This window comes from Mauremys reevesii, linkage group 5 (assembly GCF_016161935.1).
Source record: "Mauremys reevesii isolate NIE-2019 linkage group 5, ASM1616193v1, whole genome shotgun sequence".
NCBI classification, from domain to species: domain Eukaryota; kingdom Metazoa; phylum Chordata; order Testudines; family Geoemydidae; genus Mauremys; species Mauremys reevesii.
This window is the reverse complement of record NC_052627.1, coordinates 27560753-27583474: the sequence shown is the minus strand read 5'-3', so window position 1 is coordinate 27583474 and position 22722 is coordinate 27560753. Positions and strand designations below refer to the sequence as shown.

The following is a 22722-nucleotide window of genomic DNA, read 5'->3' as shown; positions in this document are numbered from 1 at the left end:
AAAATAGAAAGCAAAGAATCAACACCTGTTAAAATACTTTATTGAATTAAGCCACTTCTTCATATCTGAGGGAATTAATCTGAGGCTATCTGATGACTAATTTTGCTGGTGAAATAGAAATTGTTTAAGGAATGAAATAACCAATATCACTGCATTTTAAGAAAAAATTGTTTGTGGTGTTGCTGTAGCTATGATTTTTCCAAGATATGAGAGAGATAAGGTGAGGGAATATCTTTTATTGGACAAACTTCTGTTGGTGGAAGGTACAAGCTCTTGAGCTACACAGAGCTCTTCTTCAGGTTTGGGGAAGGAAGCAGAGTGTTACTTTTTAAGAAAACCGATCAAATTGATAAGTGGGCAAACCATATGCCTACTTTATATTTCATTCTGCATGGTGACTTTGAACCTTGTTAATATAAAGATCTTTGTTTCCATTTAAAAATATAGACCTTGTTTACGGCATATGAGTGGGGTTTGATTTGCTTGTCAAACTGTTGACTTACTACTGATTGGGTATGAGAATGTTTAATACTCCACATGCTACATATTTGCTCATTAAGATAAAGTTACTTAGGAAAATAGAAATATATTCTCAACGTCCAGTGAATAACTTGCAGGGAAAAAAATTCTTTGTAATTTGAGTCTCGGAAATCATTGCAAAAGTGCTTGTAAATCCATCTCTGCCTTGTTATATAATGAATCGTAGATCAGGGGACACAAATTAATGAGGACAGACAGGGTTGGATTTTAAGCAGCAGGCTGCATCTTTTTTTAAAATTGGAAAGGGTCACTATCTGCCTGTCTTCCCAAACCAGGCATTTATGTGAATTCAGTGTGGGGTTTACTGGGCATCTCTCATATAGCCCATAAATCAGGGTAGCTCTCCACTGCCTAACCCAAGGGTTCAGCTTGCTTGGCTAAATCCTCTTGTCTTCCCCTGCGGAAGGGTCAGAAGGTACCAAAGAGGGACCCCAGTCTGCAAGGACTTCAGGACTTTTCCTATAGACCTAGGGTTTACCAGTGAAATCCCATGTCTCTTGTTTTCTGTTTGCTGGCTTTTTGGCCTTATATTCACACTGAACCCCAGCTGCAAGTTGCGACAAACTAACATTCATACAAATTCCTAATATTAAATTCCTAAATACTATTCATAGATCCTATCATAATTGTGTCTCCATGACTGGTGCAAGAGGCCTGAGAAACCCTCGGCTGGGCTTTAAATAAATGATTTAGGAGCAAGAGCTAATCACATCTCTCTGGTTGGGCAGTAGGACATTCAGGGGAAGGAGGGGCCTGTCCCTATGTACACTCTCCTTTTATCCTTGCAGATACAATCAGGTTTCCCAGCCATTAAGTTGGTGGGTGGCAAATTGTCACACTATTGCTAGCCATTGTATTCTGGTCGCCAGGTTTCTGTTTGACATGTGATGCCTTACCTCACAAACTGTGAGAAAACAGAACTATAATTCAAAGAGTCTGTGTGTTTTAAGGAAGTTTGAGGTATCAAATACAATTTCAAAAAATGAAAGAAAAGTAGAATAAATAGTAAGAAATTCTTTAAAGGTGTCCTAGAAATGTATTGTCAGTAAACAGTCAGAAAGTCTGTGTTTTGTTCTGGAATCTCAGAATAATAACCTTGGGATAGAAACAGTTTATATTAAAGGTTTATTAAAAAACAAAATCAGACAAATACAGGCTATCCAATAAACTACAAAACCTAGAGGCAAAATTCAATGAGGTCCCGGTCTTTCAAGAATGTTAGCCATAGTGCTGACATGAGGATCCACTTTATTTTGTTGCCTACATTAACTATTATTTTGAAACCTCTTTCCAGCGTTTTTCAAGTTGTTCTGACAAATTTTGAAATTAATGTATCAATAAAAATTCCAGTATTAAATCATAAGTTTATAATGGTATTGATAATGAGTTTATAGAGACTTTCACCTTCGGGTTGCTTCTGCAAATCAAGCCCAAACTGGTAATAAATTGAAAGTTGTATTCATCTGCTGTTTGCTTGATCATCTGTGTGAAATGAACTGACTGTCTGAGGCCAAACATTTCCCAGTGAGCAGGAATCCACATCACAAAACCATCACCAGAATTGTCAATAAACAGCACCTTTGGTGGTAGTCTCAACAGAGAGCCAAGGATTGCTTGGAGACAGAATTAATGAACCTGTTTGAGGCACTATGATGGGGCAATAAGAGAGAGCTTGCACTGACATTGTCCATGGTATATTTATTTGATGGCTATACAGAGGATTTTCAGTCTCTAAGTTTCAATCTGCTAACCGTTTTTAAATGGAAAGGGTCAAAATAAACTGTAGAAAAAGTTGCTACTTTCTCCCATAATACCATTATTTGGTTTGTGGATTAACAGTAATGATTTGTACGTCTGCTTTTTCCCTTAACAGATAGCGCTAGTAATTGCTGCATTTGGCTTAACAAAAATAATTTGCTGTGTAGTTTTAGATATTCAGCCATAGCAATTACTGGCAGTTTCTATATATAACATAGTGAAAGTAGGTTCCAACAACTTTAAAATTACATGTAGTATGCGTCAATAATCAGGGTAAAATTAAAGTAGCTAGCCAATTTTCCTTTTTTTGCGGGGGAGAGGGGTAGATGGGGAAGGGAGGGTCAAAGAAACAGGAGAAAATATAGGAGCTTACAGGCAAACTCTTAAGCCTCTAGGAGAATTCAGTCAGAGGTGGGTTTGATGTCACCAGCAGACTGAATGGTGGGCCCTCATGCCGACAGTAGCAACGGGGCTATGACAAATCTGGATGTCAACATACCTGCAAAAGGGGGAAAGTAGTTCTGAATTACAAATTTACTTCATTGCCTTCTTATATTGTTTACTTGGGGCATTCAGTACATAATTCTAAAGCTTGTTTGACTAGTTGGTATGTTTGTAGGTCACCGACTGTATACAACAGAAGCAAACAGCCTGACCAAGGTATCACTGGCACCTTTTAGTGACATGAATAAAAAGTTAGTGATAAATGAGGTTGATGACTGCTTTGTCTTTTTACTGAAAAAAAAAGGTGAAGGTCATATCCTGAAAAAGGAAGTATTTTTTCAGAATGTAAAGAAACTGGAAAAGAAGGTAAAAAAAATGCCAGAACATGTAGTCAGTTAATTACTACTTTTTCAAGCTGATAAAGGAAATAAAAAGGCTGTAGAAAGTTTTTTACAAAAGTGCATTACTAAAGATGCAAAAATTGTATGTAACTTGTAAAACAAACAGGAGTACTTGTGGCACCTTAAAGACTAATAAATTTATTTTAGCATGTAACTTGTGTGTTTCCTGAGTTGATCATGAAACATTACTGACAGTACTTGTAAGCAACAACATTGCTAGGAAGGATATGAAACTCCAGTGGTCTTTGTACCTGCATTGATAATGGGGAGAAATGTTAACTAATATAAATGACAAATGAGCCTTCATATTTTGTTGAGTTGTTTAGAATCCAGGGATGGTGCTGACCAGGGACTTTGGAAGATATTAGGCCTTCCCAAATGGTAGTTTCATGGTATGCTTCTGAATTTCTGCACTAGGAGATACCTTGACTGAGTGTGGGGCTCATTAGATGGTACTCTGTCATGAAACTGCTGAACATACTGAAACTCCTTTTGGGTTTTCTGTTCCCTCCCATAGGCCATGTCTGTTCTAGGGGGGGAAAAATGTTTTAATCAATGTGAAGCTACATTCAGAAAAGCAATTAAAATACTAGGATGCCTGTCATCATCCCACTCACATACAAGAAAGGAGGGATGCCATTAACAATTGATACTACTCCATTCTTCCCCAGACAGACAGCGGGCATTGCATCTCTCCTTTCTTCTGCATCTCTGAAGTACAGCATTCCCAGTATGATTTTATACCTTTCCCCACTCTCAAACCCAGACACACCTCTGGTATTTGCTTCCATCTGATCCCAGACATGTATCCTATCTTCCTCTCCTGGCTAAGAAATACTTTCTAGTACCTGTCACTCAGAGTCCAGAAACCTCAAGAACTACTCTTTCTGTAGTATGTCTCAGTATCATAGTACCCCCAGTGGCACACATGCACTGATTCACATGGAGCCTGTAGGTTTGGCCAAGAATGGGATGGACATAGATCCCATTGGAGAGAGTGACCTTTGGAGCTGGCAAGATAATAGATCAGGTGACTAATAGGGAAATAGATAACATGAAATGGATATGTGTAAACAGGCTTTCAGAAAGTTCTGGATTTCTAATATTATTTATAGCTTAAAGGGCTTGTCCCACGTTTCTATAAATACTGCAGGTTGAACCCAGACCAGCAATTAATTAGACAGGTTAGTACTCGCCTAGTTTGTTTCTAGGATTGATTTGAAGAAAGGTTATGAGCAAATATCTTTGACTGGTGGTGTCAGCCTTCATTACCCCTCTAGGTTGTTTGAGATCCCTAAACTATCCTTTTGCACACTCAATGTAGCTACAACTTTCCAGGGAATGATAAGCAAAGTGCTGGAGGGACTGAGTGAATTCACTTTTTCTTTAACTGCTGTTAAACCTGAGAAAACCAGTCCTGAGATTACCACTGGGGCTGCCCTACTCCCAGAGCTTGGAAAGCCAAACTGGGGCAACCACTTATGATTCATAAAGGACACAATCTACATGAAGACCTGACTGTAAAAGCTGAAAAATGCAAGTTAGGAACACCTTAGGCTGCAAACTTAGAGCATACATGGGAGAATGGAATAATTAGACCAAGATCGAAGCAATTTGTAATTGGTCCACTCTACCAAATATCAGTTGGTCTTTCTGATTCTGAAAAGGGAGTTTGGCTGTTCAACAGCATTTGTAAATGCAGATCGCAGCAGATAACATGATAAACACCAATGTGTTGAACTTTGGCTTATAGTACTGTTCAGTCAGGTTAACAATAAGGAGGAAAAGCATTCTGTCATGTTCAAAAGCAACCATTTTCTTCCTAGAAAAAGAGGTTATATTAGATCTCTCACAGCAATTAGAGAAGGAAGAAAGAGCAGCTGATAACTTTAAAAAATTACCATGACAACTCCAAAGTAAACACTTGCTTGGATTTGGTTTACTAGGATCCAGAAATGATGAGAGCTGATGAGAAACCACAGCATGTTTGTAGACTTTTGCTTGAATCTCTGTCATACATAGTGCTGTTTCTAATTGATTGTAGAACTAGTTCTTTTCTGTTTGGATATTGTTACCTTTTCAGTTTGAGATTTTTAGTAATTCTGTCTGGACTAAATTTAGAGAGGTATAATGTGCATTTTTTATTTATCTGCTCATTTGAGGGGAATTTTGTTTCGTGTAGTCTTGTATAATAATTGATCAGAAGTAGAACTGAAGTAGTATTCATTGAATATATTTTGGATGAAAAATGTGAACATTGAGTACATTTTGACCAGCTCTAGTATTTTATTCTCTGTGTAGCATAATATATAAAATTTTAGGTTACAGGGTGTCTGTGAAGCTACTTGTAAAGGTTACTCCTGGCCTGTAATATTTGCTTTCAAAGCACACTGATCAAAAATTAAATTGATACATTACAAAGAAATGGAACTTCAAAAAGTAGCCCGTGGTAGCAGTGAGATGTAAGAACAATGCTGGAATCACTAGAGGGAAGGTGTGTGAAAATGTGCATTAAATGAGTGCTCTTTTTGTTAGCTTTCTTCTCATTTGTAATTGCATATTCCTGAAGCATATAAATGAGGAGGACCAGAGGAAAGTAGGTTTAATGTAGTACAATATGTGATACAATAAAAGAATGTCATGTGATTTCCCCTTCCCCCCCATGTTGAACTTAAAGGGACATGATGAAGATTGGCAACATTTTACTAACCTGATAGTCTTTGTAAATAGATATCAGAAAACATTGTATGTAAGACTGTGTGTGATTAATCCCCCTTTTCTCTCATCCTGAGGAACATTCCAGACTACAATCATTATAAAGCCATCTACCAGGGAAATAGAGGTGAAGAATAACGAAAGACCCCAAATGTAAGACAGACTCCTCCACTATCACCTAAGTTTTTCTTTGGCTGCAGTCCCAGATGCATGAAGTTCAGCTCTCTGCCCTTTGAATCCCATTCTTTATTTCCCTATAGTGACTTCTTAACAGTATTAAGGAATCAGAGCAGGAAGAAGGACAGGAAAAAGAGGGACAAGAATGGGAGGTTATTCCAGCGCCATAGGTTGGAGTAAGGCAGAGATGAAGGAAGTGTGCTGTCAGTTCGATGAGGTTTCCTGATTCTTGGTTTTTTTTAATTTACCTAGGATTCTGGAAGAGCTCCTTTTGTTCACTGGAGAATGCTACAGGAAAAGAGAGTCCTCTCTCATTCCAGATTGATAAATAGTATTGAGGGGGATCCCATCCCTCCCAATCACTGGAAAGTGATGTGCTGAGTCTCTCTTTTAGCCCTTGAAAACCCTTCTAGTCACCACTTCTGTGTTTAACTTTTTTATCACGGTCCCTTTTAACCATAACTCCTTTTCAGCTGTATTCAGATAACTAATTTACAGAGCTGAAACCAGGATGTGTAGGATCTGGGACAAGCAATAGAATCAGACCATTTAGTAGGTAGTAGTGGTGGTGTCCTTAGAAGCAGTAGTATTCCTGATGGCATTCTGTGCCAAAAAATAAAAATGTCTGCACCAAAAACTTAAAAATTCTGCGCACAATATTTTAAAATTCTGCAAATTTTATTTGTCAAATAAATGTGGAGGCTCCAGTATGGCAGGCTGCACAGAGGTGGGAGATCACTGTGCAGTTCCTGTCCTGTGCCTGGGACATGGACTAAGCGGTGAGGCTGCACACAACCCTGACACAGCGCAAGGACTGGGCCTGCCAGAAACACTCCAGAGCCCTGCCCCTCAGTGCCACATGCACCAGGTGTGGGCAGGCAGGCTCAGCAAGGCAAGATCCAAGTGTAGAGGGCTTAGTGTGTGTGGGGGATCCAGGTGTGGGTTCGGAGGGTTCTGTGTGGGGCATTTCAGACAAGATGGCTCAGTGGGGGATCTGTATGTGGGGGGTGGGGGATCTGGATGCACAGGGGCTTGTTGGGGGGGTTCTGGGTGAAACGATAATGGGACTCTGTAGTGGGATCAAGGTGAAGATGTTTAGGACTCAGCAGGGGGAGGTCTGGGTGTGGGGGAATAGGGCTCGGCAGGGGAGCTCAGTGGGGAGGGGATCCGGGTGAGGGTGGCTGGTCAGGGTGGTCCAGGTGTAGGGGGGATGGGGCTTGTTGCAGGGGTTCTGAGTGCAGGAGAGTGAGGCTTGGCCAGATGGATGCATTGGCTTGGGCAGATGAGGGAGCAGCTCCCTGTACATGGATTCTTACTCTTGCAGCTGAGGGGCAATGGCTGTAGGAAGCGCAGGTGCATGTGTGTGTTTGCAGAACATCCTACAGCCAGGGGATAAATTTGGGGGGTGGGTCTGACACAGTCCCAGATGCCCGGCACAAGAAGAGGAAGTTCCATCCATTCCAGCCCAGCCGGGACTAGCAGCTGAGCCCGGCGCAGGGTAGGAGCCACCAGCCGGGTCTTCCCCAGTCTCTCCCCACTCTGGAAAGATTCAGCCTTAGGGGCTCTCTCACTTTAAGGGGTACATACCTAAAGGGTTTATGAAATTTGCCCCATCCCTCAATGTGGAGGGAGATGTGCACAATTTCTTGCCCCCCACAGTTAGACTATGTACAAGTTAGACTATAAACTGGGTTATATTATAAACAAGCAATAAGTTTATTAACTACAAAAGGTGAATTTTAAGAGATTGACAGAACAAAGCAGGTTACTGACCAAATAAAGCAAAATATGCAAGCTAAGCTCAATATACTTAAGAAATGGGTTACAAAATGTAAATTCTCACCCTAAATGTTATTTTAGGCCAGTTGCAAAATTTCTGTGGTTCAGACTTCCAGTTATATTCCTTTTCAGACTGGACCCCCATCTCAGTCTGGATCCCTCCCTTGCCTCCCCTTTAGATGACTTTAGCAGTCTTTCTTCTTAGGCAGACAGGCCATAGAGAGGAGGAGTCCTGTTTGCCTTCCTCCCCACCCTTAAATAGGATTTACATAAGCCAGGAATCCTTTGTTTCCCAAACTTGTCCCTCCTTCCATTCCAGTGGAAAGTTACAAGAAGTCCCAAGTAATAGTTAGTATCAGGTGACAAGACCACCTGACTCTGTCATATCACAGCGTCCATGAGTCAGTGGCAGTATGGAGCATTCACAGGAAGGCCAAGTCCTTGCTGATGGGCCATCCTCCCTGTCTGGCTTTTCCGTTGTTGTACCTGAAGTGTTAGCAGTGGGCGTCACCGAAAGTAGCATAGTTGAAATACAGATACATAGTCAATATTCCTAACTTCAGATACAGAAATGATACAGGCATACACATTGGATAATTACATTCAGTAAATTATAACCTTTCCAATGATATCTTACAAGACCCATTTTGCATAAAATATATCCGTTATATCATATTCATATCAAAAGCATATTTTAATAAAGAATATGGAATGAAACATCACATATGTAATACCATTGATTTGGTTCAGATAAATATTTAAAATATATATAATTAAACACAGTTTGCTTGATGCAAAGTAATTCCCCCCTTTTTGGTTGCCAGAGGGAATCTATTACTAGAGATATAAATGGCTCTTTATGTACACGTTATACACTAGTGTTCAATTCTTTTGTGAAGTAAAACATTTTAAACACAAAATGATACTGTTTCTTGGAGAAAGGTAATTCAAAAAGAATAATTTCAGAAGGTGACTTTGAGGTGTAGGTTTTTATATGTTCCCCCAGGAGATGTGGGAAATAAATTTTTGTGATGCTTTTCTGTTCAGAAGATGAATCTCTTGTCACAAGAGAGAACATCTGCAGCTCTGTGTTTATTGCACGAAATATCAGAACTATTTTAAATGTAGCATATTTGTTTATACAGTGATTTAAATTATTGTTTTGCTGTACTGAAACCTGAGTCAATGTCCAGATCCACAATGTTTATAATCTAGTTTTTAGCTAGATTTTTAAAAAAAGCAATAAAACAACCTCATTAAGCACAATTAAAGTAGGAAAATTGTGTCATAGTGACCATTCATCTGTATTCCATTAAAATTCTTGTAATCTAATATAAAAATGTATTTGAATTTATTTAATGAAGAAAATATCAAATGATGTGGATCACATTATAAAGCAATCTTCTTTTATTATAACAAGTTTTCCTTTAAAGCTTTGTAAATGGCTTTATGAGGGAGCCTCACTTGAAATGAAATGCAGAAAAATTACTTAAACTTACAAAGGATCTACTGCAGGTTTACTCCATTGTAGAAGAGGGTAGAACTTGGCCATTTGTGTTTATTTGCTGTTAATAAAAGTTAGAGACAGAAATATGGGAAAAAAATTAAAATAAACCTGGAAAAATCATTGAGTTAAGACTTAGTAAGACTTAGTATTAGGCCTCAGTCATTACCTGAAATATTTTGCAATTTGGTAGATATATTTTGTACAGCGCCAAGTACATTCCAGATGCTTAATAAATAATCAACAATTATAACATGGAACAGTACGTTCCACTAAAAAACATCTCCTTCATAGGGAAAATATTTGAATCATCTCCAAAACCCTAGAATACTCAAGGAGCTAATAGAGGAGGTATCTGAGCCTCTAGCTATTATCTTTGGAAAATCATGGGAGACGGGAGAGATTCCAGAAGACTGGAAAAGGGCAAATAGAGTGCCCATCTATAAAAAGGGAAATAAAAACAACCCAGGAAACTACAGACCAGTTAGTTTAACTTCTGTGCCAGGGAAGATATTGGAGCAAGTAATTAAGGAAATCATCTGCAAACACTTGGAAGGTGGTAAGGTGATAGGGAATAGCCAGCATGGATTTGTAAAGAACAAATCGTGTCAAACCAATCTGATAGCTTTCTTTGATAGGATAACGAGTCTTGTGGATAAGGGAGAAGCGGCAGATGTGGTATACCTAGTGTGGCAAAGTACCTGCTTCTCCTCAGCTGGCTCAGTCCCTTTTTGCCTTGGATACACAGGCTTGGGCAAAGTAAAAGCCTTCCCAGTCACGCAGGATCTGGCTGATCCTACTCTCAGTCAGCCCCTTGCTGTTTTACTCCCCTTCTGGGGACAGAGTGCAGTCTTCATTGCTGGAAGAGGGCAGAGCCTTGCTGCACCTATTTGCTGGCAGCTTCTCTGCTTCTCTCACTCCCCCCCGTTTCCATGCCAGGGAGGGTTTAAAAAGGTCACCAGCAATTGGGGCCGGCTGAACTAAATTAGTTCCCTGATAACCCCTGTTCCAGCTGAACCTAATTTCTCACAGCTGTTTCTCCTCAATGGATAGGGAGAAGCCTTTTAATCCCCCTGGGACTAATTCCTACCCCCCCCCTTTCAGTCATTTGGCCTGGGTTTGCCACATATCCCCCCCCTGCTCAACACTACGGGGTTGGGCTACTTGGGTCGGAAAGCAGTGCACCCTCGACAGGCCATCTGCATTGCCATGTTGGGTTCCAGACCTATGTCGTACTTTGAAGTGGAAGGGTTGAAGCGACAGAAACCATCTTGTTACCCTCGCATTTTTGTCCTTGTTTTGGTGCATCCACTGCAAAGGGGCATGGTCTGTCACCAGGGTAAACCGCCGCCCAAGTAGATAGTAGCGGAGGCTTTCTATGGCCCACTTTACTGCCAGGCATTCCTTCTCCACTATGGCGTATTTCCGTTCCCTAGGTAGGAGCTTCCTACTGAGGAAGAGGATGGGGTGTTCGTCATCTCCAACCATTTGTGAAAGCACCGCCCCCAGCCCTACTTCAGAGGCATCCGTTAGTAGGATAAACTCCTTCCCCCAGTCCGGAGCTACTAGTACGGGGTCTGTGCAAAGGGCCGTCCTCAGATCGGCAAAAGTGGCTTCGGCTGCAGCAGACCATTTTACTATGTCTGGGCCCCGAGCATTGGTTAGGTCTGTTAACGGGCATGCCCTGGTGGCGAAGTGGGGAATGAACCGTCTATAGTACCCCACTAGTCCCAGGAATGCTCTGACCTGTTTCTTCCGGAGTGGTCGGGGCCACTTCTGTATAGCTTCTAACTTGTTGAGTTGGGGCTTCACCACGCCCCTCCCCACTATATACCCAAGGTACTTGGCCTCAGCTAACCCGATTGAACATATGGACGGATTTGCAGTCAATCCTGCCTTCCTCAGGGTGTCCAGGACTGCTTCTACCTTCTCCAGGTGCGTCTCCCAGTCGGGGCTATAGATAATGACGTCATCGAGATAGGCTGCCGCGTACTTTCCATGGGGTCGTAACAGTTTGTCCATTAGCCATTGGAAGGTAGCGGGAGCCCCATGCAACCCAAAGGGGAGAACCGTGTACTGATATAGTCCTTCTGGAGTTGCAAAGGCCGTCTTCTCCTTGTCGGCCTTGGCCAGGGGGATCTGCCAATAACCCTTGGTAAGGTCAAGGGTAGACATAAACCGTGCCTTTCCCAATCGGTCAATCAGCTCATCTATCCTGGGTATAGGGTATGCATCGAATCGGGACACCTCATTCAGCTTGTGGAAGTCATTGCAGAACCTCATACTGCCGTCCGGCTTAGGCACTAAAACCACGGGACTGGACCATTGACTATGAGATTCTTCGATGACTCCTAAGGCCAGCATCTTCCTGACCTCTCTCCTAATCTCTTCTCTTTTGGCCTCCGGGATCCGGTATGGCTTGATGTTCACCTTCACTCCGGGCTCTGTGAAGATGTGATGGTGAACCTCAGTCGTCCTGCCTAGTTTTTCCAAGAACACGTCCTGGTTGCGTTCTATCAGGCTGATCACTTCTGACCGTTGTTCCGGAGTTAACTCCGAGGATATTCCCACCAGGTCGGGCAGGTTGCTTGTAGGGGATGGTGCCCCCAGCGCAACCACCGGAGCTTCTCTATCCTGCCACGGTTTCAACAGATTTACATGGTAGATCTGCTCCAGCTTCCGGCGACCTGGCTGTTGGACCTTATAGTCGACTTCTCCTATAGCTTCTATTACCTCATATGGCCCCTGCCACCTGGCCAGGAGCTTGCTCTCTGCTGTGGGTATGAGCACCATCACCCGGTCCCCTACCTGGAACTTCCGGGTCCTCGCTTGACGATTGTAGTACGTCCATTGTGCCCCTTGGGCCTTCTCCATGTGTTCACGCACAAGGGGAGCGACTCGGGCTATTGTGTCTTTCATCTCCAGCACATGTTCCACAACGTTTCTCCCCAGGTTCGGCTGTTCTTCCCAGTCTTCTTTAGCCAGGTCCAGTATGCCCCTGGGGTGGCGACCATTTAAAAGCTCGAAGGGGGAGAATCCAGTGGAAGCCTGAGGAACCTCCCGTACAGCAAACACTACATAAGGCAGCAGGGCGTCCCAGTCTTTCCCGTCACGACTAATCACTTTCCGTAACATGCTTTTCAATGTCCTATTAAAACGTTCAACAAGGCCGTCGGTCTGAGGATGATAGACCGACGTTCTAAGGGTTCGTATATGGAGCATGGTACATAGGTCCTTCATCAGTTTAGACACAAAGGGGGTCCCTTGGTCCGTCAGGATCTCCTTAGGTATTCCTACTCTGGAAAAAATTTGGACCAATTCTTTGGCTATGGTCTTGGACATGGTATTCCGTAAGGGTACGGCCTCGGGGTACCGGGTGGCATAATCTAGCACTACCAGAATGTACTGATGGCCCCGGGCTGACTTCTCCAATGGCCCTACAATGTCCATAGCTATTCGCTCAAATGGAACCTCGATAATTGGCAGAGGTACCAGAGGGGCCCTTAAGTATGGTTGGGGCCCATGTATCTGGCATTCCGGACAGGAGGTACAATATCGCCAGACGGCAGCATAAATGCCAGGCCAAAAAAACCTCTGTAGGATCCAATCAAGGGTCTTATCTACCCCTAGATGGGCCCCGAACAGATGACTGTGGGCCAGATCCATTACCGCCCTCTGATGCTTTCAGGGGACCAAGAGTTGTTCTATAACTTGCTCTTGGACCCGGACTACTCTATATAGCAGATCTTTCTTAATCACGTAATATGGCCCGGGGCCCTTAACTCTCCCCTCCACTGGGACCCCATTTACCTCGACTACTTCCCTATGAATATTGTGGTATATGGGATCATTGGCCTGATCCTGACCAAAATTCCCGCGTGCGGTCCCCATTTGACCAAATTCTGGGGGGTCTACCTCCATCTCCCCTTCGGGGACAGCCCCTGGGGAACCAGGCCCAATGATAGGGTTGTTGATGGCTGACCCAGTCCCGCTGTCAGCCGAGCCCCTTCTTTCCCCGGCCAGCGTAGATTTCTGGTACTGGGTCAGGATCCTCGTCCCCCTCCTTTTATCCGCCCTCCGTTCCCTCTGAGTCTTCCTGGGCTTCCCCGGCGGGGAGAACAAATCCTGGCTAAACTCATGGAAGGCTGGGGATGGGTCATCTATCTGGACCACACCTTGGGTCCCAGGGTCATTATTTTCTTCTACCTCGTCCCCGGGGAGTAGGCCATCAAACCCCGGGAAATCTCGTCCGATAAGGACAGGGTAAGGGAGTATCGGAACTACTCCCACCGTCAACTTAGTGGGGTTTCCGAGAACTTCTATGCTTACGGGGATGGTTGGATAATAGTTGACATCCCCATGCACACAGGATATTCCCGAGCGTTTGGCCCGGGATAGTTGGTCCTGCCTGACCAGCTTCCCCGAGACTAATGTGACTGCACTTCCCGAGTCAATTAATGCCGTGGTCTCTATACCGTTCATCTTAACGGGTCTAGTGTATCTATGCGGGACCATCGCAACCCCGACCAGACTTATTAGATCACATAGTCCCCCTATATCTCCCAGTTCACATTGCATAGGCTCTCCTAGATTTGGGCATTGGGCAGCAATATGCCCCAATTCACCACAGGCATAGCATCGGTACCCCGCTTGGGGCAGCCCCCTATTTTTCGGGCTGCTGGGATTTATCCCCCGAGTCTTTCTCCCCCAGTCCTCCAGCCCCTCCGGGACTGCCGGCTGCTCTCCCGCCTCCTTCCTCCTCTCCATTGTCCAGCCTGGCATTAGGGCAAACCGGGGCCTCGGCGCAGAGACTGGTCTCCGGTTCTGGCACCTCCCTTCCTCGGTGGTCCGAGAAAGTTCATGGGCTGCCAAGTGTCTCTCTACGAGAGCAACTAGTTCATCACAAGAGGAGGGATCATTTTGGCAGACCCACCCTCGTATGTCTGGCGGCAAACCCCTCATGTACCTGTCCAATACCAGGATTTCCACTACCTTCTCCGGCCCATGGGTCTCAGGGCGAAGCCACTTCCGGGCGAGGTGTATCAAGTCAAATAGCTGGGACCTTGGTGCTTTGTCATCCCGGTATTTCCATTCATGGAAGCGCTGGGCCCTTATGGCCGGCGTCATGCCTGTCCTCGCCAGGATTTCCGCCTTCAGCTGGGGGTAATCCATAGCTGCGTCTGCGGTCAAGTCAAAGTAGGCCTTCTGGGCCTCCCCACACAGGAATGGGGCCAGGAGGCCTGCCCACTGGTCTTGGGGCCAGGACTCCCGCAGTGCCGTCCTCTCGAATGCGAGGAGATATGCCTCTATATCGTCATCTGTAGTCATCTTCTGTAAATAGTTGCTAGCCTGTAGCAGCCGGGTCCCCTGGGCCCCGTGCGTCACCGTGGCCAGGGCTTTCAGCTGGTTCACTACTTCATTTAGGGTGGCTCGATCTTGGGCCGCCTGGTTCATCAGCAGCTGGTTGGTCTCCTGTTGGACACGTACTGCCTCTTGCTGGGCCGCCGCCTGTACCCTGGTAGCCTCTTGCTGGGCCGCAGTGGCCTGTGACAGCGCCTTCACTACATCCTCCTTTTTTTTTGTGTGTGTGATTTACCTTGCCCTGAGGTGGCTTGCCACAGAGCCACACTCGCTATCACATCCCACTTCTGACACCACGTGTGGCAAAGTACCTGCTTCTCCTCAGCTGGCTCAGTCCTTTTTTGCCTTGGAGACACAGGCTTGGGCAAAGTAAAAGCCTTCCCAGTCACGCAGGGTCTGGCTGATCCTCCTCTCAGTCAGCCCCTTGCTGTTTTACTCCCCTTCTGGGGACAGAGTGCAGTCTTCCTTGCTGGAAGAGGGCAGAGCCTTGCTGCACCTATTTGCTGGCAGCTTCTCTGCTTCTCTCACTCCCCCCCTGTTTCCCTGCTAGGGAGGGTTTAAAAAGGTCACCAGCAATTGGGGCCAGGTGAACTAAATTAGTTCCCTGATAACCCCTGTTCCAGCTGAACCTAATTTCTCACAGCTATTTCTCCTCAATGGATAGGGAGAAGCCTTTTAATCCCCCTGGGACTAATTCCTACCCCCCCCCTTTTAGTCATTTGACCTGGGTTTGCCACACTAGACTTTAGTAAGGCATTTGATACGGTCTCACATGATATTCTTATCGATAAACTAGGCAAATACAATTTAGATGGGGCTACTATAAGGTGGGTGCATAACTGGCTGGATAACCATACTCAGACAGTAGTTATTAATGGTTCCCAATCCTGCTTGAAAGGTATAACAAGTGGGGTTCGGCAGGGGTCTGTTTTGGGACCGGCTCTGTTCAATATCTTCATCAACGACTTAGATATTGGCATAGAAAGTACACTTATTAAGTTTGCAGATGATACCAAACTGGGAGGGATTGCAACTGCTTTGGAGAACAGGGTCACAATTCAAAATGATCTGGACAAATTGGAGAAATGGTCTGAGGTAAACAGGATGAAGTTTAACAAAGACAAATGCAAAGTGCTCCGCTTAGGAAGGAAAAATCAGTTTCACACATACAGAATGGGAAGAGACTGTCTAGGAAGGAGTACGGCAGAAAGGGATCTAGGGGTTATAGTGGACCACAAGCTAAATATGAGTCAACAATGTGATACTGTTGCCAAAAAAAAAAAAAAAGCAAACGTGATTCTGGGATGCATTAACAGGTGTGTTGTGAGCAAGACACGAGAAGTCATTCTTCCGCTCTACTTTGCGCTAGTTAGGAGTATTGTGTCCAGTTCTGGGCACCGCATTTCAAGAAAGATGTGGAGAAACTGGAGAAGGTCCAGAGAAGAGCAACAAGAATGATTAAAGGTCTAGAGAACATGACCTATGAAGGAAGGCTGAAAGAATTGGGTTTGTTTAGTTTGGAAAAGAGAAGACTGAGAGGGGACATGATAGCAGTTTTCAGGTATCTAAAAGGATGTCATAAGGAGGAGGGAGAAAACTTGTTCATCTTAGCCTCTAAGGATAGAACAAGAAACAATGAGCTTAAACTGCAGCAAAGGAGGTTTAGGTTGGACATTAGGAAAAACTTCCTAACTGTCAGGGTAGTTAAACACTGGAATAAATTGCCTAGGGAGGTTGTGGAATCTCCATCTCTGGAGATATTTAAAAGTAGGTTAGATAAATATCTATCAGGGATGGTCTAGACAGTATTTGGTCCTGCCATGAGGGCAGGGGACTGGACTCGATGACCTCTCAAGGTCCCTTCCAGTCCTAGAATCTATGAATCTATGAATTGTGTTTCTAGGCACATTCCAACAGGAAATTACTTTAGGTAACAAATAGAATTTATCTTTAACATTAATTGAACATATCACATGAAGGTAGCTTTGTCCATTTTTTAGTGACTACAAGCAATACCTTTGATATAAAAGTCACTGTCGTGTGAAAACTAATTATTTCTTCTATTTGCTTGTTGGCTTGTAATATTATGTACTCGGAAACAGTATGAATTTTCTAAAACACAGCTGAGCTCTCAGGTTATTGCAGTATGTCAGTAGCTCAGATCCTAAAACTTATATTGATCTTTTATTTATGGTAGTTAGTACTTGCTTAAGCAACATTCCCATTAGAATAAAATATGGTCTTTGTTACTTTGTTTAGAATTTCTCTGGATTTTTACTGGTGGAACAGGATTAGATGCAATGTCTTTTCTTCAATTAAAATATACTGCTTGAATATTGAAATGAACTGCAGATTAGCACAGTATATTTGTGAAAATAAATATAATGGTTCTACTTGATCTCAATATAAACAAAATCAGTCCGCTTCTACTGTAGGATTTGTTGGTTCTGTTTCTTTAAACTGGCAGGTACTGTACACATGTTGATTCCTATAGACCAGTGGTTCTCAAACTTTTTTTCCCACGGACCACTTGAAAATTGCTGAGGGTCTCAGCAGACCACTTAATGATCTTTCCAAATGTTGTTTGTATTGTTAGCTAAGTATTGTAAAGCACTTTGGATAAAAGTGCTATATAAAAAAAACCCTATTAAATTATTAAATAATAATTAAAGTTTTTTGTTTCTACAAATAAAAGCACACAACTCGTATTTTAATATCAATTGTCTTACCTTTCGAATGCAATGGATGTGCCCTCTCTCTCCCACCACGGCAGCCCCTGAGCTGGAGCTGGGAAGGAGGGCCATCTCTCCCTGGCAGCCAGAGCCCTGGAGCTGGAGAAAGTTACCTCTTTCTCTGGCTGCCACAGCCCTGCACGTCCCAAATTCCCCCCACTCCCTCTTCTCACCCCACTTCCCCCTTCTACCTACCCCTTATTCCCCCCCAAAGCCACCACCTCACCTTACATGTGCATCTTCTCCAGGGTCCACACACCTAATTAATGGAGCCACACCTGCATGGCTCGACTAATTAGGTGGGTGGCCCTTCATTCTCTTGTGTGTGGCCACCCAGGTGTGAACCTTAGAGGGAACAATCCATGGACCACCTGAATGGAGCTTTCAGACCACTGGTGGTCTGCGGACCACAGTTTGAGAACCTCTGCATATAGACTATTGTCATCCATATTCTTTGCCCACTCGATAAAAGGGATCCTGATGGGAGTGGTACTAATTTGGAGTGCAAATTTGTATATGTTACAGCTGTTAGGCCCTATTGGGGCTGAAAGCTGGGAAACTGAGAGTCACATTTAGGCTTAATCAATTTTTGTCTTTATTTAATGTAATTTCCGACAAAAGTATTATATCTGTAGTAGCTGTACATACATTGGCAGACAAATAATAGTAGATGAGATGGAACTGGTAAATGAGCCTAAGTTACCATCTTCCATGATAATTGTTTCCCCTCCTGATCTCCTAATCTGATCCTTCAATCCTGTCCTTCATTTTCGGGTCTGGTGTTTCTCCAGTTTGGGCCCATGTTATACAATTCTACATTACAGATTACTTAATCTTTATCCAGTTGACTTTTAACACATCCGCCCTTTCAATTTTGGGTAACCCATACATTTCACATGCACAAGCTTCTGTTACTCAACTTCTATTTTTTCCTGTTGGCTTTCCAGTTTCTGGGTCATGTCATTTTATGTTACCCTGCCCTGGGTCTTCCTAGAAAAAGGGGGCTTTTATTTATCATTCCATGTTTATGTATCACTACATCTTCCAATACAACGCGTTACCTTTGTTCTGTCAGCAATATCATTTTAAGCAGATTAGCAATTCAATGTAAAAGAAGAATTGGCAAAATCACACTTATGCTGGCAAGGACTTGGCCTAAGTGTTACCTCTTCCGTACTCATTCGCTATCCATAATTATAAATAATTAAAATATAGCTGTCAAAGCTTGCAATCTTACCATTAACAATTTTTCATTTATATTTCAATGTTTATAAATCAGTAGTTGTTATCTTGTGCTACCTTTTTAATCTATTAGAAAAAAGAGGGGGAATTATGGAAAACATGATGATTCTTTAATGTCAGCATTTCTTATCTTCTCTAAGCATGGGGTTTTTCATTCAAAGACCAGCTTTGTTTGTGAATCATTATAAAAAAACTTCATTAGAAATTTTCCTGTGAATGCATGTTGCGGAGTGTCTCAGGTTGGGGACCTTGATATTTAGTTGCTTTTAATAGTACCCAGGAGCCCTGATCTCGCAATTATAGAACTACTCACAATATGTGAAGGTAGGCATGTGTAAGTCTTTGCAGGGTCAAGGCCAGAGTAGGTATAACTTTGGGGGAAAATAAGCGTTATTATAAATCTTTTAAAAAATAAAAAAATAAGCTTTAAAAGGCAGTTCTCATTACAACATATACTTTGGGGAAACTAGATTATATTAGAAGAATTCAACAGGAACAAGAATTCTTAGTATACAGGGTGTACTTGTTTTGAATCTTTGACATGAAAGAAAAGTCTGGAAGCCAAATTAGTATCAACTGGATTACAAATTCGCCAAGAACAAGAAGAGACTCTAACATTAAAGAATTACATTTACTATTAATGCCACCTGTAAATCTCTGTATTATACTTCCTGAAGATTTTGATGGAATAAATGGTGCATATATTTATCAATATAACTTTCCCCCTATATAACATGTTGAAATAATTTGTGCATGTACTACCAAAATATGGAATTGAAGAAAATACATTGTGGGGAATGAAAAAAGAAAAGGAGGAGAATTATCCATATATTGAGTATAATCTAAGAATTGGTTGCATTTAGAAAAGTTATATTTCACACTGGTTGCTTGGAATATCCTTTATTCAGTGTTTTTAACATACAAAAATAATTAGTGATGATGAATGTCAACTCTTAGATTTCTCCCCCAAGAAGATGATGTGGAAAATACTTAGTTCAAAGTTTTGAATCTTTAAATAGTCTCAACAGGAAGTAGGCATAATGGTGGTCGGCAGGTGTGTTAAATGACAGTTTTCTTTCTGTGAAGATGAACGAGGAGCTCCTTTCAGTGGTGCTTCAGGGAATTCCTTTTTTATTTGTCTTTGAGAAAGGTCTTTCTAAGACCTATTCACTATTTTGTTTCCCTTTTCACCTGTTTGGATTTTTATTTTATAAATGTTGCGTGTGGCAAGGTCCATCAAGGTCTTAAAATCTCTTGAGCTTCTTTTTGTTTTGTGCTGTGTTTTTTTGGTGGTTTCTCCTGTTTTTTTTCCTTTTGTTTCTCATGCAAAACAAAGGTGGCTTCAAAAGATCCCTAGATGTGATCACAGGATGATAATTGTTTGGTTTGCTTTGGAGAAGACCTCCTTCTCAAGGAAATTCTCAAGCCTTCCCAGACTTACTGAAAATCAACATTAACTATTCAGTACGCTCCCTACCCAGCTCTTTTAAAGCTCTTGAATGCAAGTTATCTGGACCTGCTGATTTTAAAATGTTTAATTTTAATTGCTGCTGTTTAACATTCACCTAAGTTGCTATTGGAACAGAAAGTGTTTCATCATTATATGATCTGTGTAGAAATATTTATCGAACACTTCTGCCTCCTCTACATTACTGTTGATAATTCTAACATTTCCAAATGGACCAATACCATTATTAGGGTTCTTTTTGTTCCTAATAAACTTTTAAACATTTCTTATCATCCTTAACTCTGCAGGCCACAGATTTTCCCTTGTATCCTTTTGCCTCACTTATCAATTTTCTTCTTTTCCTAGCTTCTGATTTATATTCATCACTATCAACTTCCCCTTTCTTCTATTTGTTATTTATTATTTTATTTTTTATAGATGTCTTCATTTCTAAGACAGGTTGATTTTTCTAACTAATATGGACTTCTTTCTCAGTTGTGGGATTATGGTCATTTGGACATCTTGTAAAATGTTCATAAACTATTCCCCGGCCCCTAACCGCCCCCCGGGATCCCACCCCCTTATCCAACCCCCCGTCCCCTGACTTCCCTCCTGATCCCTAACCACTTCCATGCCCCTTGATAGGCCCCCCCGGGACTCCCACTACCAACCCTCCCTGTCCCCTCCACCCCATCCAACCGCCCCGGTCTCCCTGACCTGCTCCGCAGAACCCCCTTCTCCTTTACCCATCCCTCCCACTCCCTGCCCCCTTGCCAGCAGCAGGAGCTCGCAGCCACAACACCCGGCCAGAGCCAGCTGCACTCCCTACGCTGCCCAGTGGGAGCGGCGGGCCAGAGCATGGCCTGGCTGCGGGGGAGGCGGAACAGTGGGGGAGGGGCCAGGGACCAGTGTCCCCAGCCGGGAGCTCAGAGGCCTGGCAGGACGGTCCCGCGGGCTGGATATGGCCTGCGGGCGATAGTTTGCCCACGTCTGATCTATATCTGTATCTATCTATTTATTTATTTATTTATATTTTGCTGGTTCGGACTTTATAAAAAAGGGATCACATCATGACCACTTGTATCTAAGCTATCACTCATTTTTAGTTTTGTGATCAGCTCCTCTCTATCTGTTGTATCTGTTGTATGAGGTCTAATATAGAATTCTACCATGTTAGGAAAGTGTAATATATAATGTTTAGAAATTCTGACAATGTTTAATATGGGCAGTATGAGACCGCTAGCATGTGTCATTTGGACTGACAAGTGATCAAGCAGCTTTCTTCCTACATGTTATAGATAGGTACTTAAGGAATAGGACCATAGTTGGTCCTATTCCCTGGTGAGATTTGGTGGTGTGTTGCAGACACCAGCTAAGACCCAATCTTGTGCTTTGTCTGTTAGGATATTATTTCATAAGCATTCAAGAGTATTTTCTTCTGGGTAGTCCATGACTCAGAAACTAGTATTACCACTTTTGTCACAGGGCCACTCCTGCTCCCCTTTGCCTACTCAATCCTTACTCAATAGGTAATAATAATTGATTTTAATATTCCAATCATGCAAATCATTTTACCAGGCTTCATTAATACCAATTAGATCAAATTTATGCTCTTAAATGAGCAATTGCAGTTCCTCTTGTTTGTTATCTAGGCTTCTTGCATTGGTGTATAAGTAATTAAAGAATTGCTGTTGTTTCTTGATTAATTTTGCTTTCAGCATTTTGATTTTGTGCTAAATGATTTAGGTACGGTATGTATGTGTGTTTTGTGCTCATTTGTTCCTCTTTTCATGCTCTCATTTTGTTTTTAGTTTAACATCCTCCTGACAACTACAAAAATATTTTGACTAGGTCCTTGGACCCTGATCCATCTGCTTTGGTAGTGCACAGTGGTAAAGAAAGCCAATGGCCAATTGGGGACTCTTTCCAAAATAGTAGAGCCTCTGAGTGGCATAGAATAATGCCAGTTCTTCACCACCAATGTAGGGGACAAGGTGTTAGAAGGGGAGTGACCAGAGTGCTGATGTGTTCTAGTGATGTACAGTGGGCATATCAGCCCTTTGGGCCCATAGCTAGCTGGCATAGTTGAGAGCAGTCCTGGGGCTATTCTAAAGTACAAAAGGGACAGGTACAATCTAGAAATGATCTCCAGGCTCAGTGGATTTCAAATGGCTCTCTTTCCTCTGCTGGTCCCAGAACATGTAAGGCACTATTGAGAATTTATCTTTACCTGGTTATCATTAAGCAACTTTTTAATTTATTATTTCAGGCCATAATTTTCTCATACATGATGAAGAGTAAATTGCTTAATCATTCTGGTAAAAGCTCTCTTCTCCATCAACAGCTATAACAGTGTAATAGGGGAAATATTCCCCACACTGGTAATGAAAAAATGTGCCTTGCCCCGCTATGCCTGCAGTAAACCTCAGGTATGGAGAAGGACATTTAAAGGAGGAGATCTAGCTCAGTTCAAGGCTGACCAGAAAGGAAATCAGAGCTCTGCTTCTCTTGTTAGGAGAGAAGCTGGGTCAAAGCCCATGTTAGAAGGGATGGCTGGGCCCTGGGGGATCAGTAAAAGCTGGCTGTTTGGAGACAAGTCCTGAATAGAAGGACGCGATCCCA

General features: G+C 42.8%; 1 protein-coding gene across 10 annotated transcripts in view; it reads left to right on the top strand.

The window, feature by feature from the left end:
* The window catches only part of STPG2 (sperm tail PG-rich repeat containing 2), a 410139-nt gene that overhangs the window by 156394 nt on the left and 231023 nt on the right, over positions 1 to 22722 (top strand). Inside the window, exon 12 of one of the 10 annotated variants that reach the window (XM_039541577.1) lies at positions 5947 to 6011. The exons of the other annotated variants lie outside the window; for them this stretch is intronic. Coding sequence (XP_039397511.1) covers positions 5947 to 5996 — 50 coding nt within the window. The 3' untranslated portion in view covers positions 5997 to 6011. Of the gene's footprint in view, positions 1 to 5946; positions 6012 to 22722 lie in introns of those variants that run through there. 10 annotated transcript variants of the gene reach the window in all.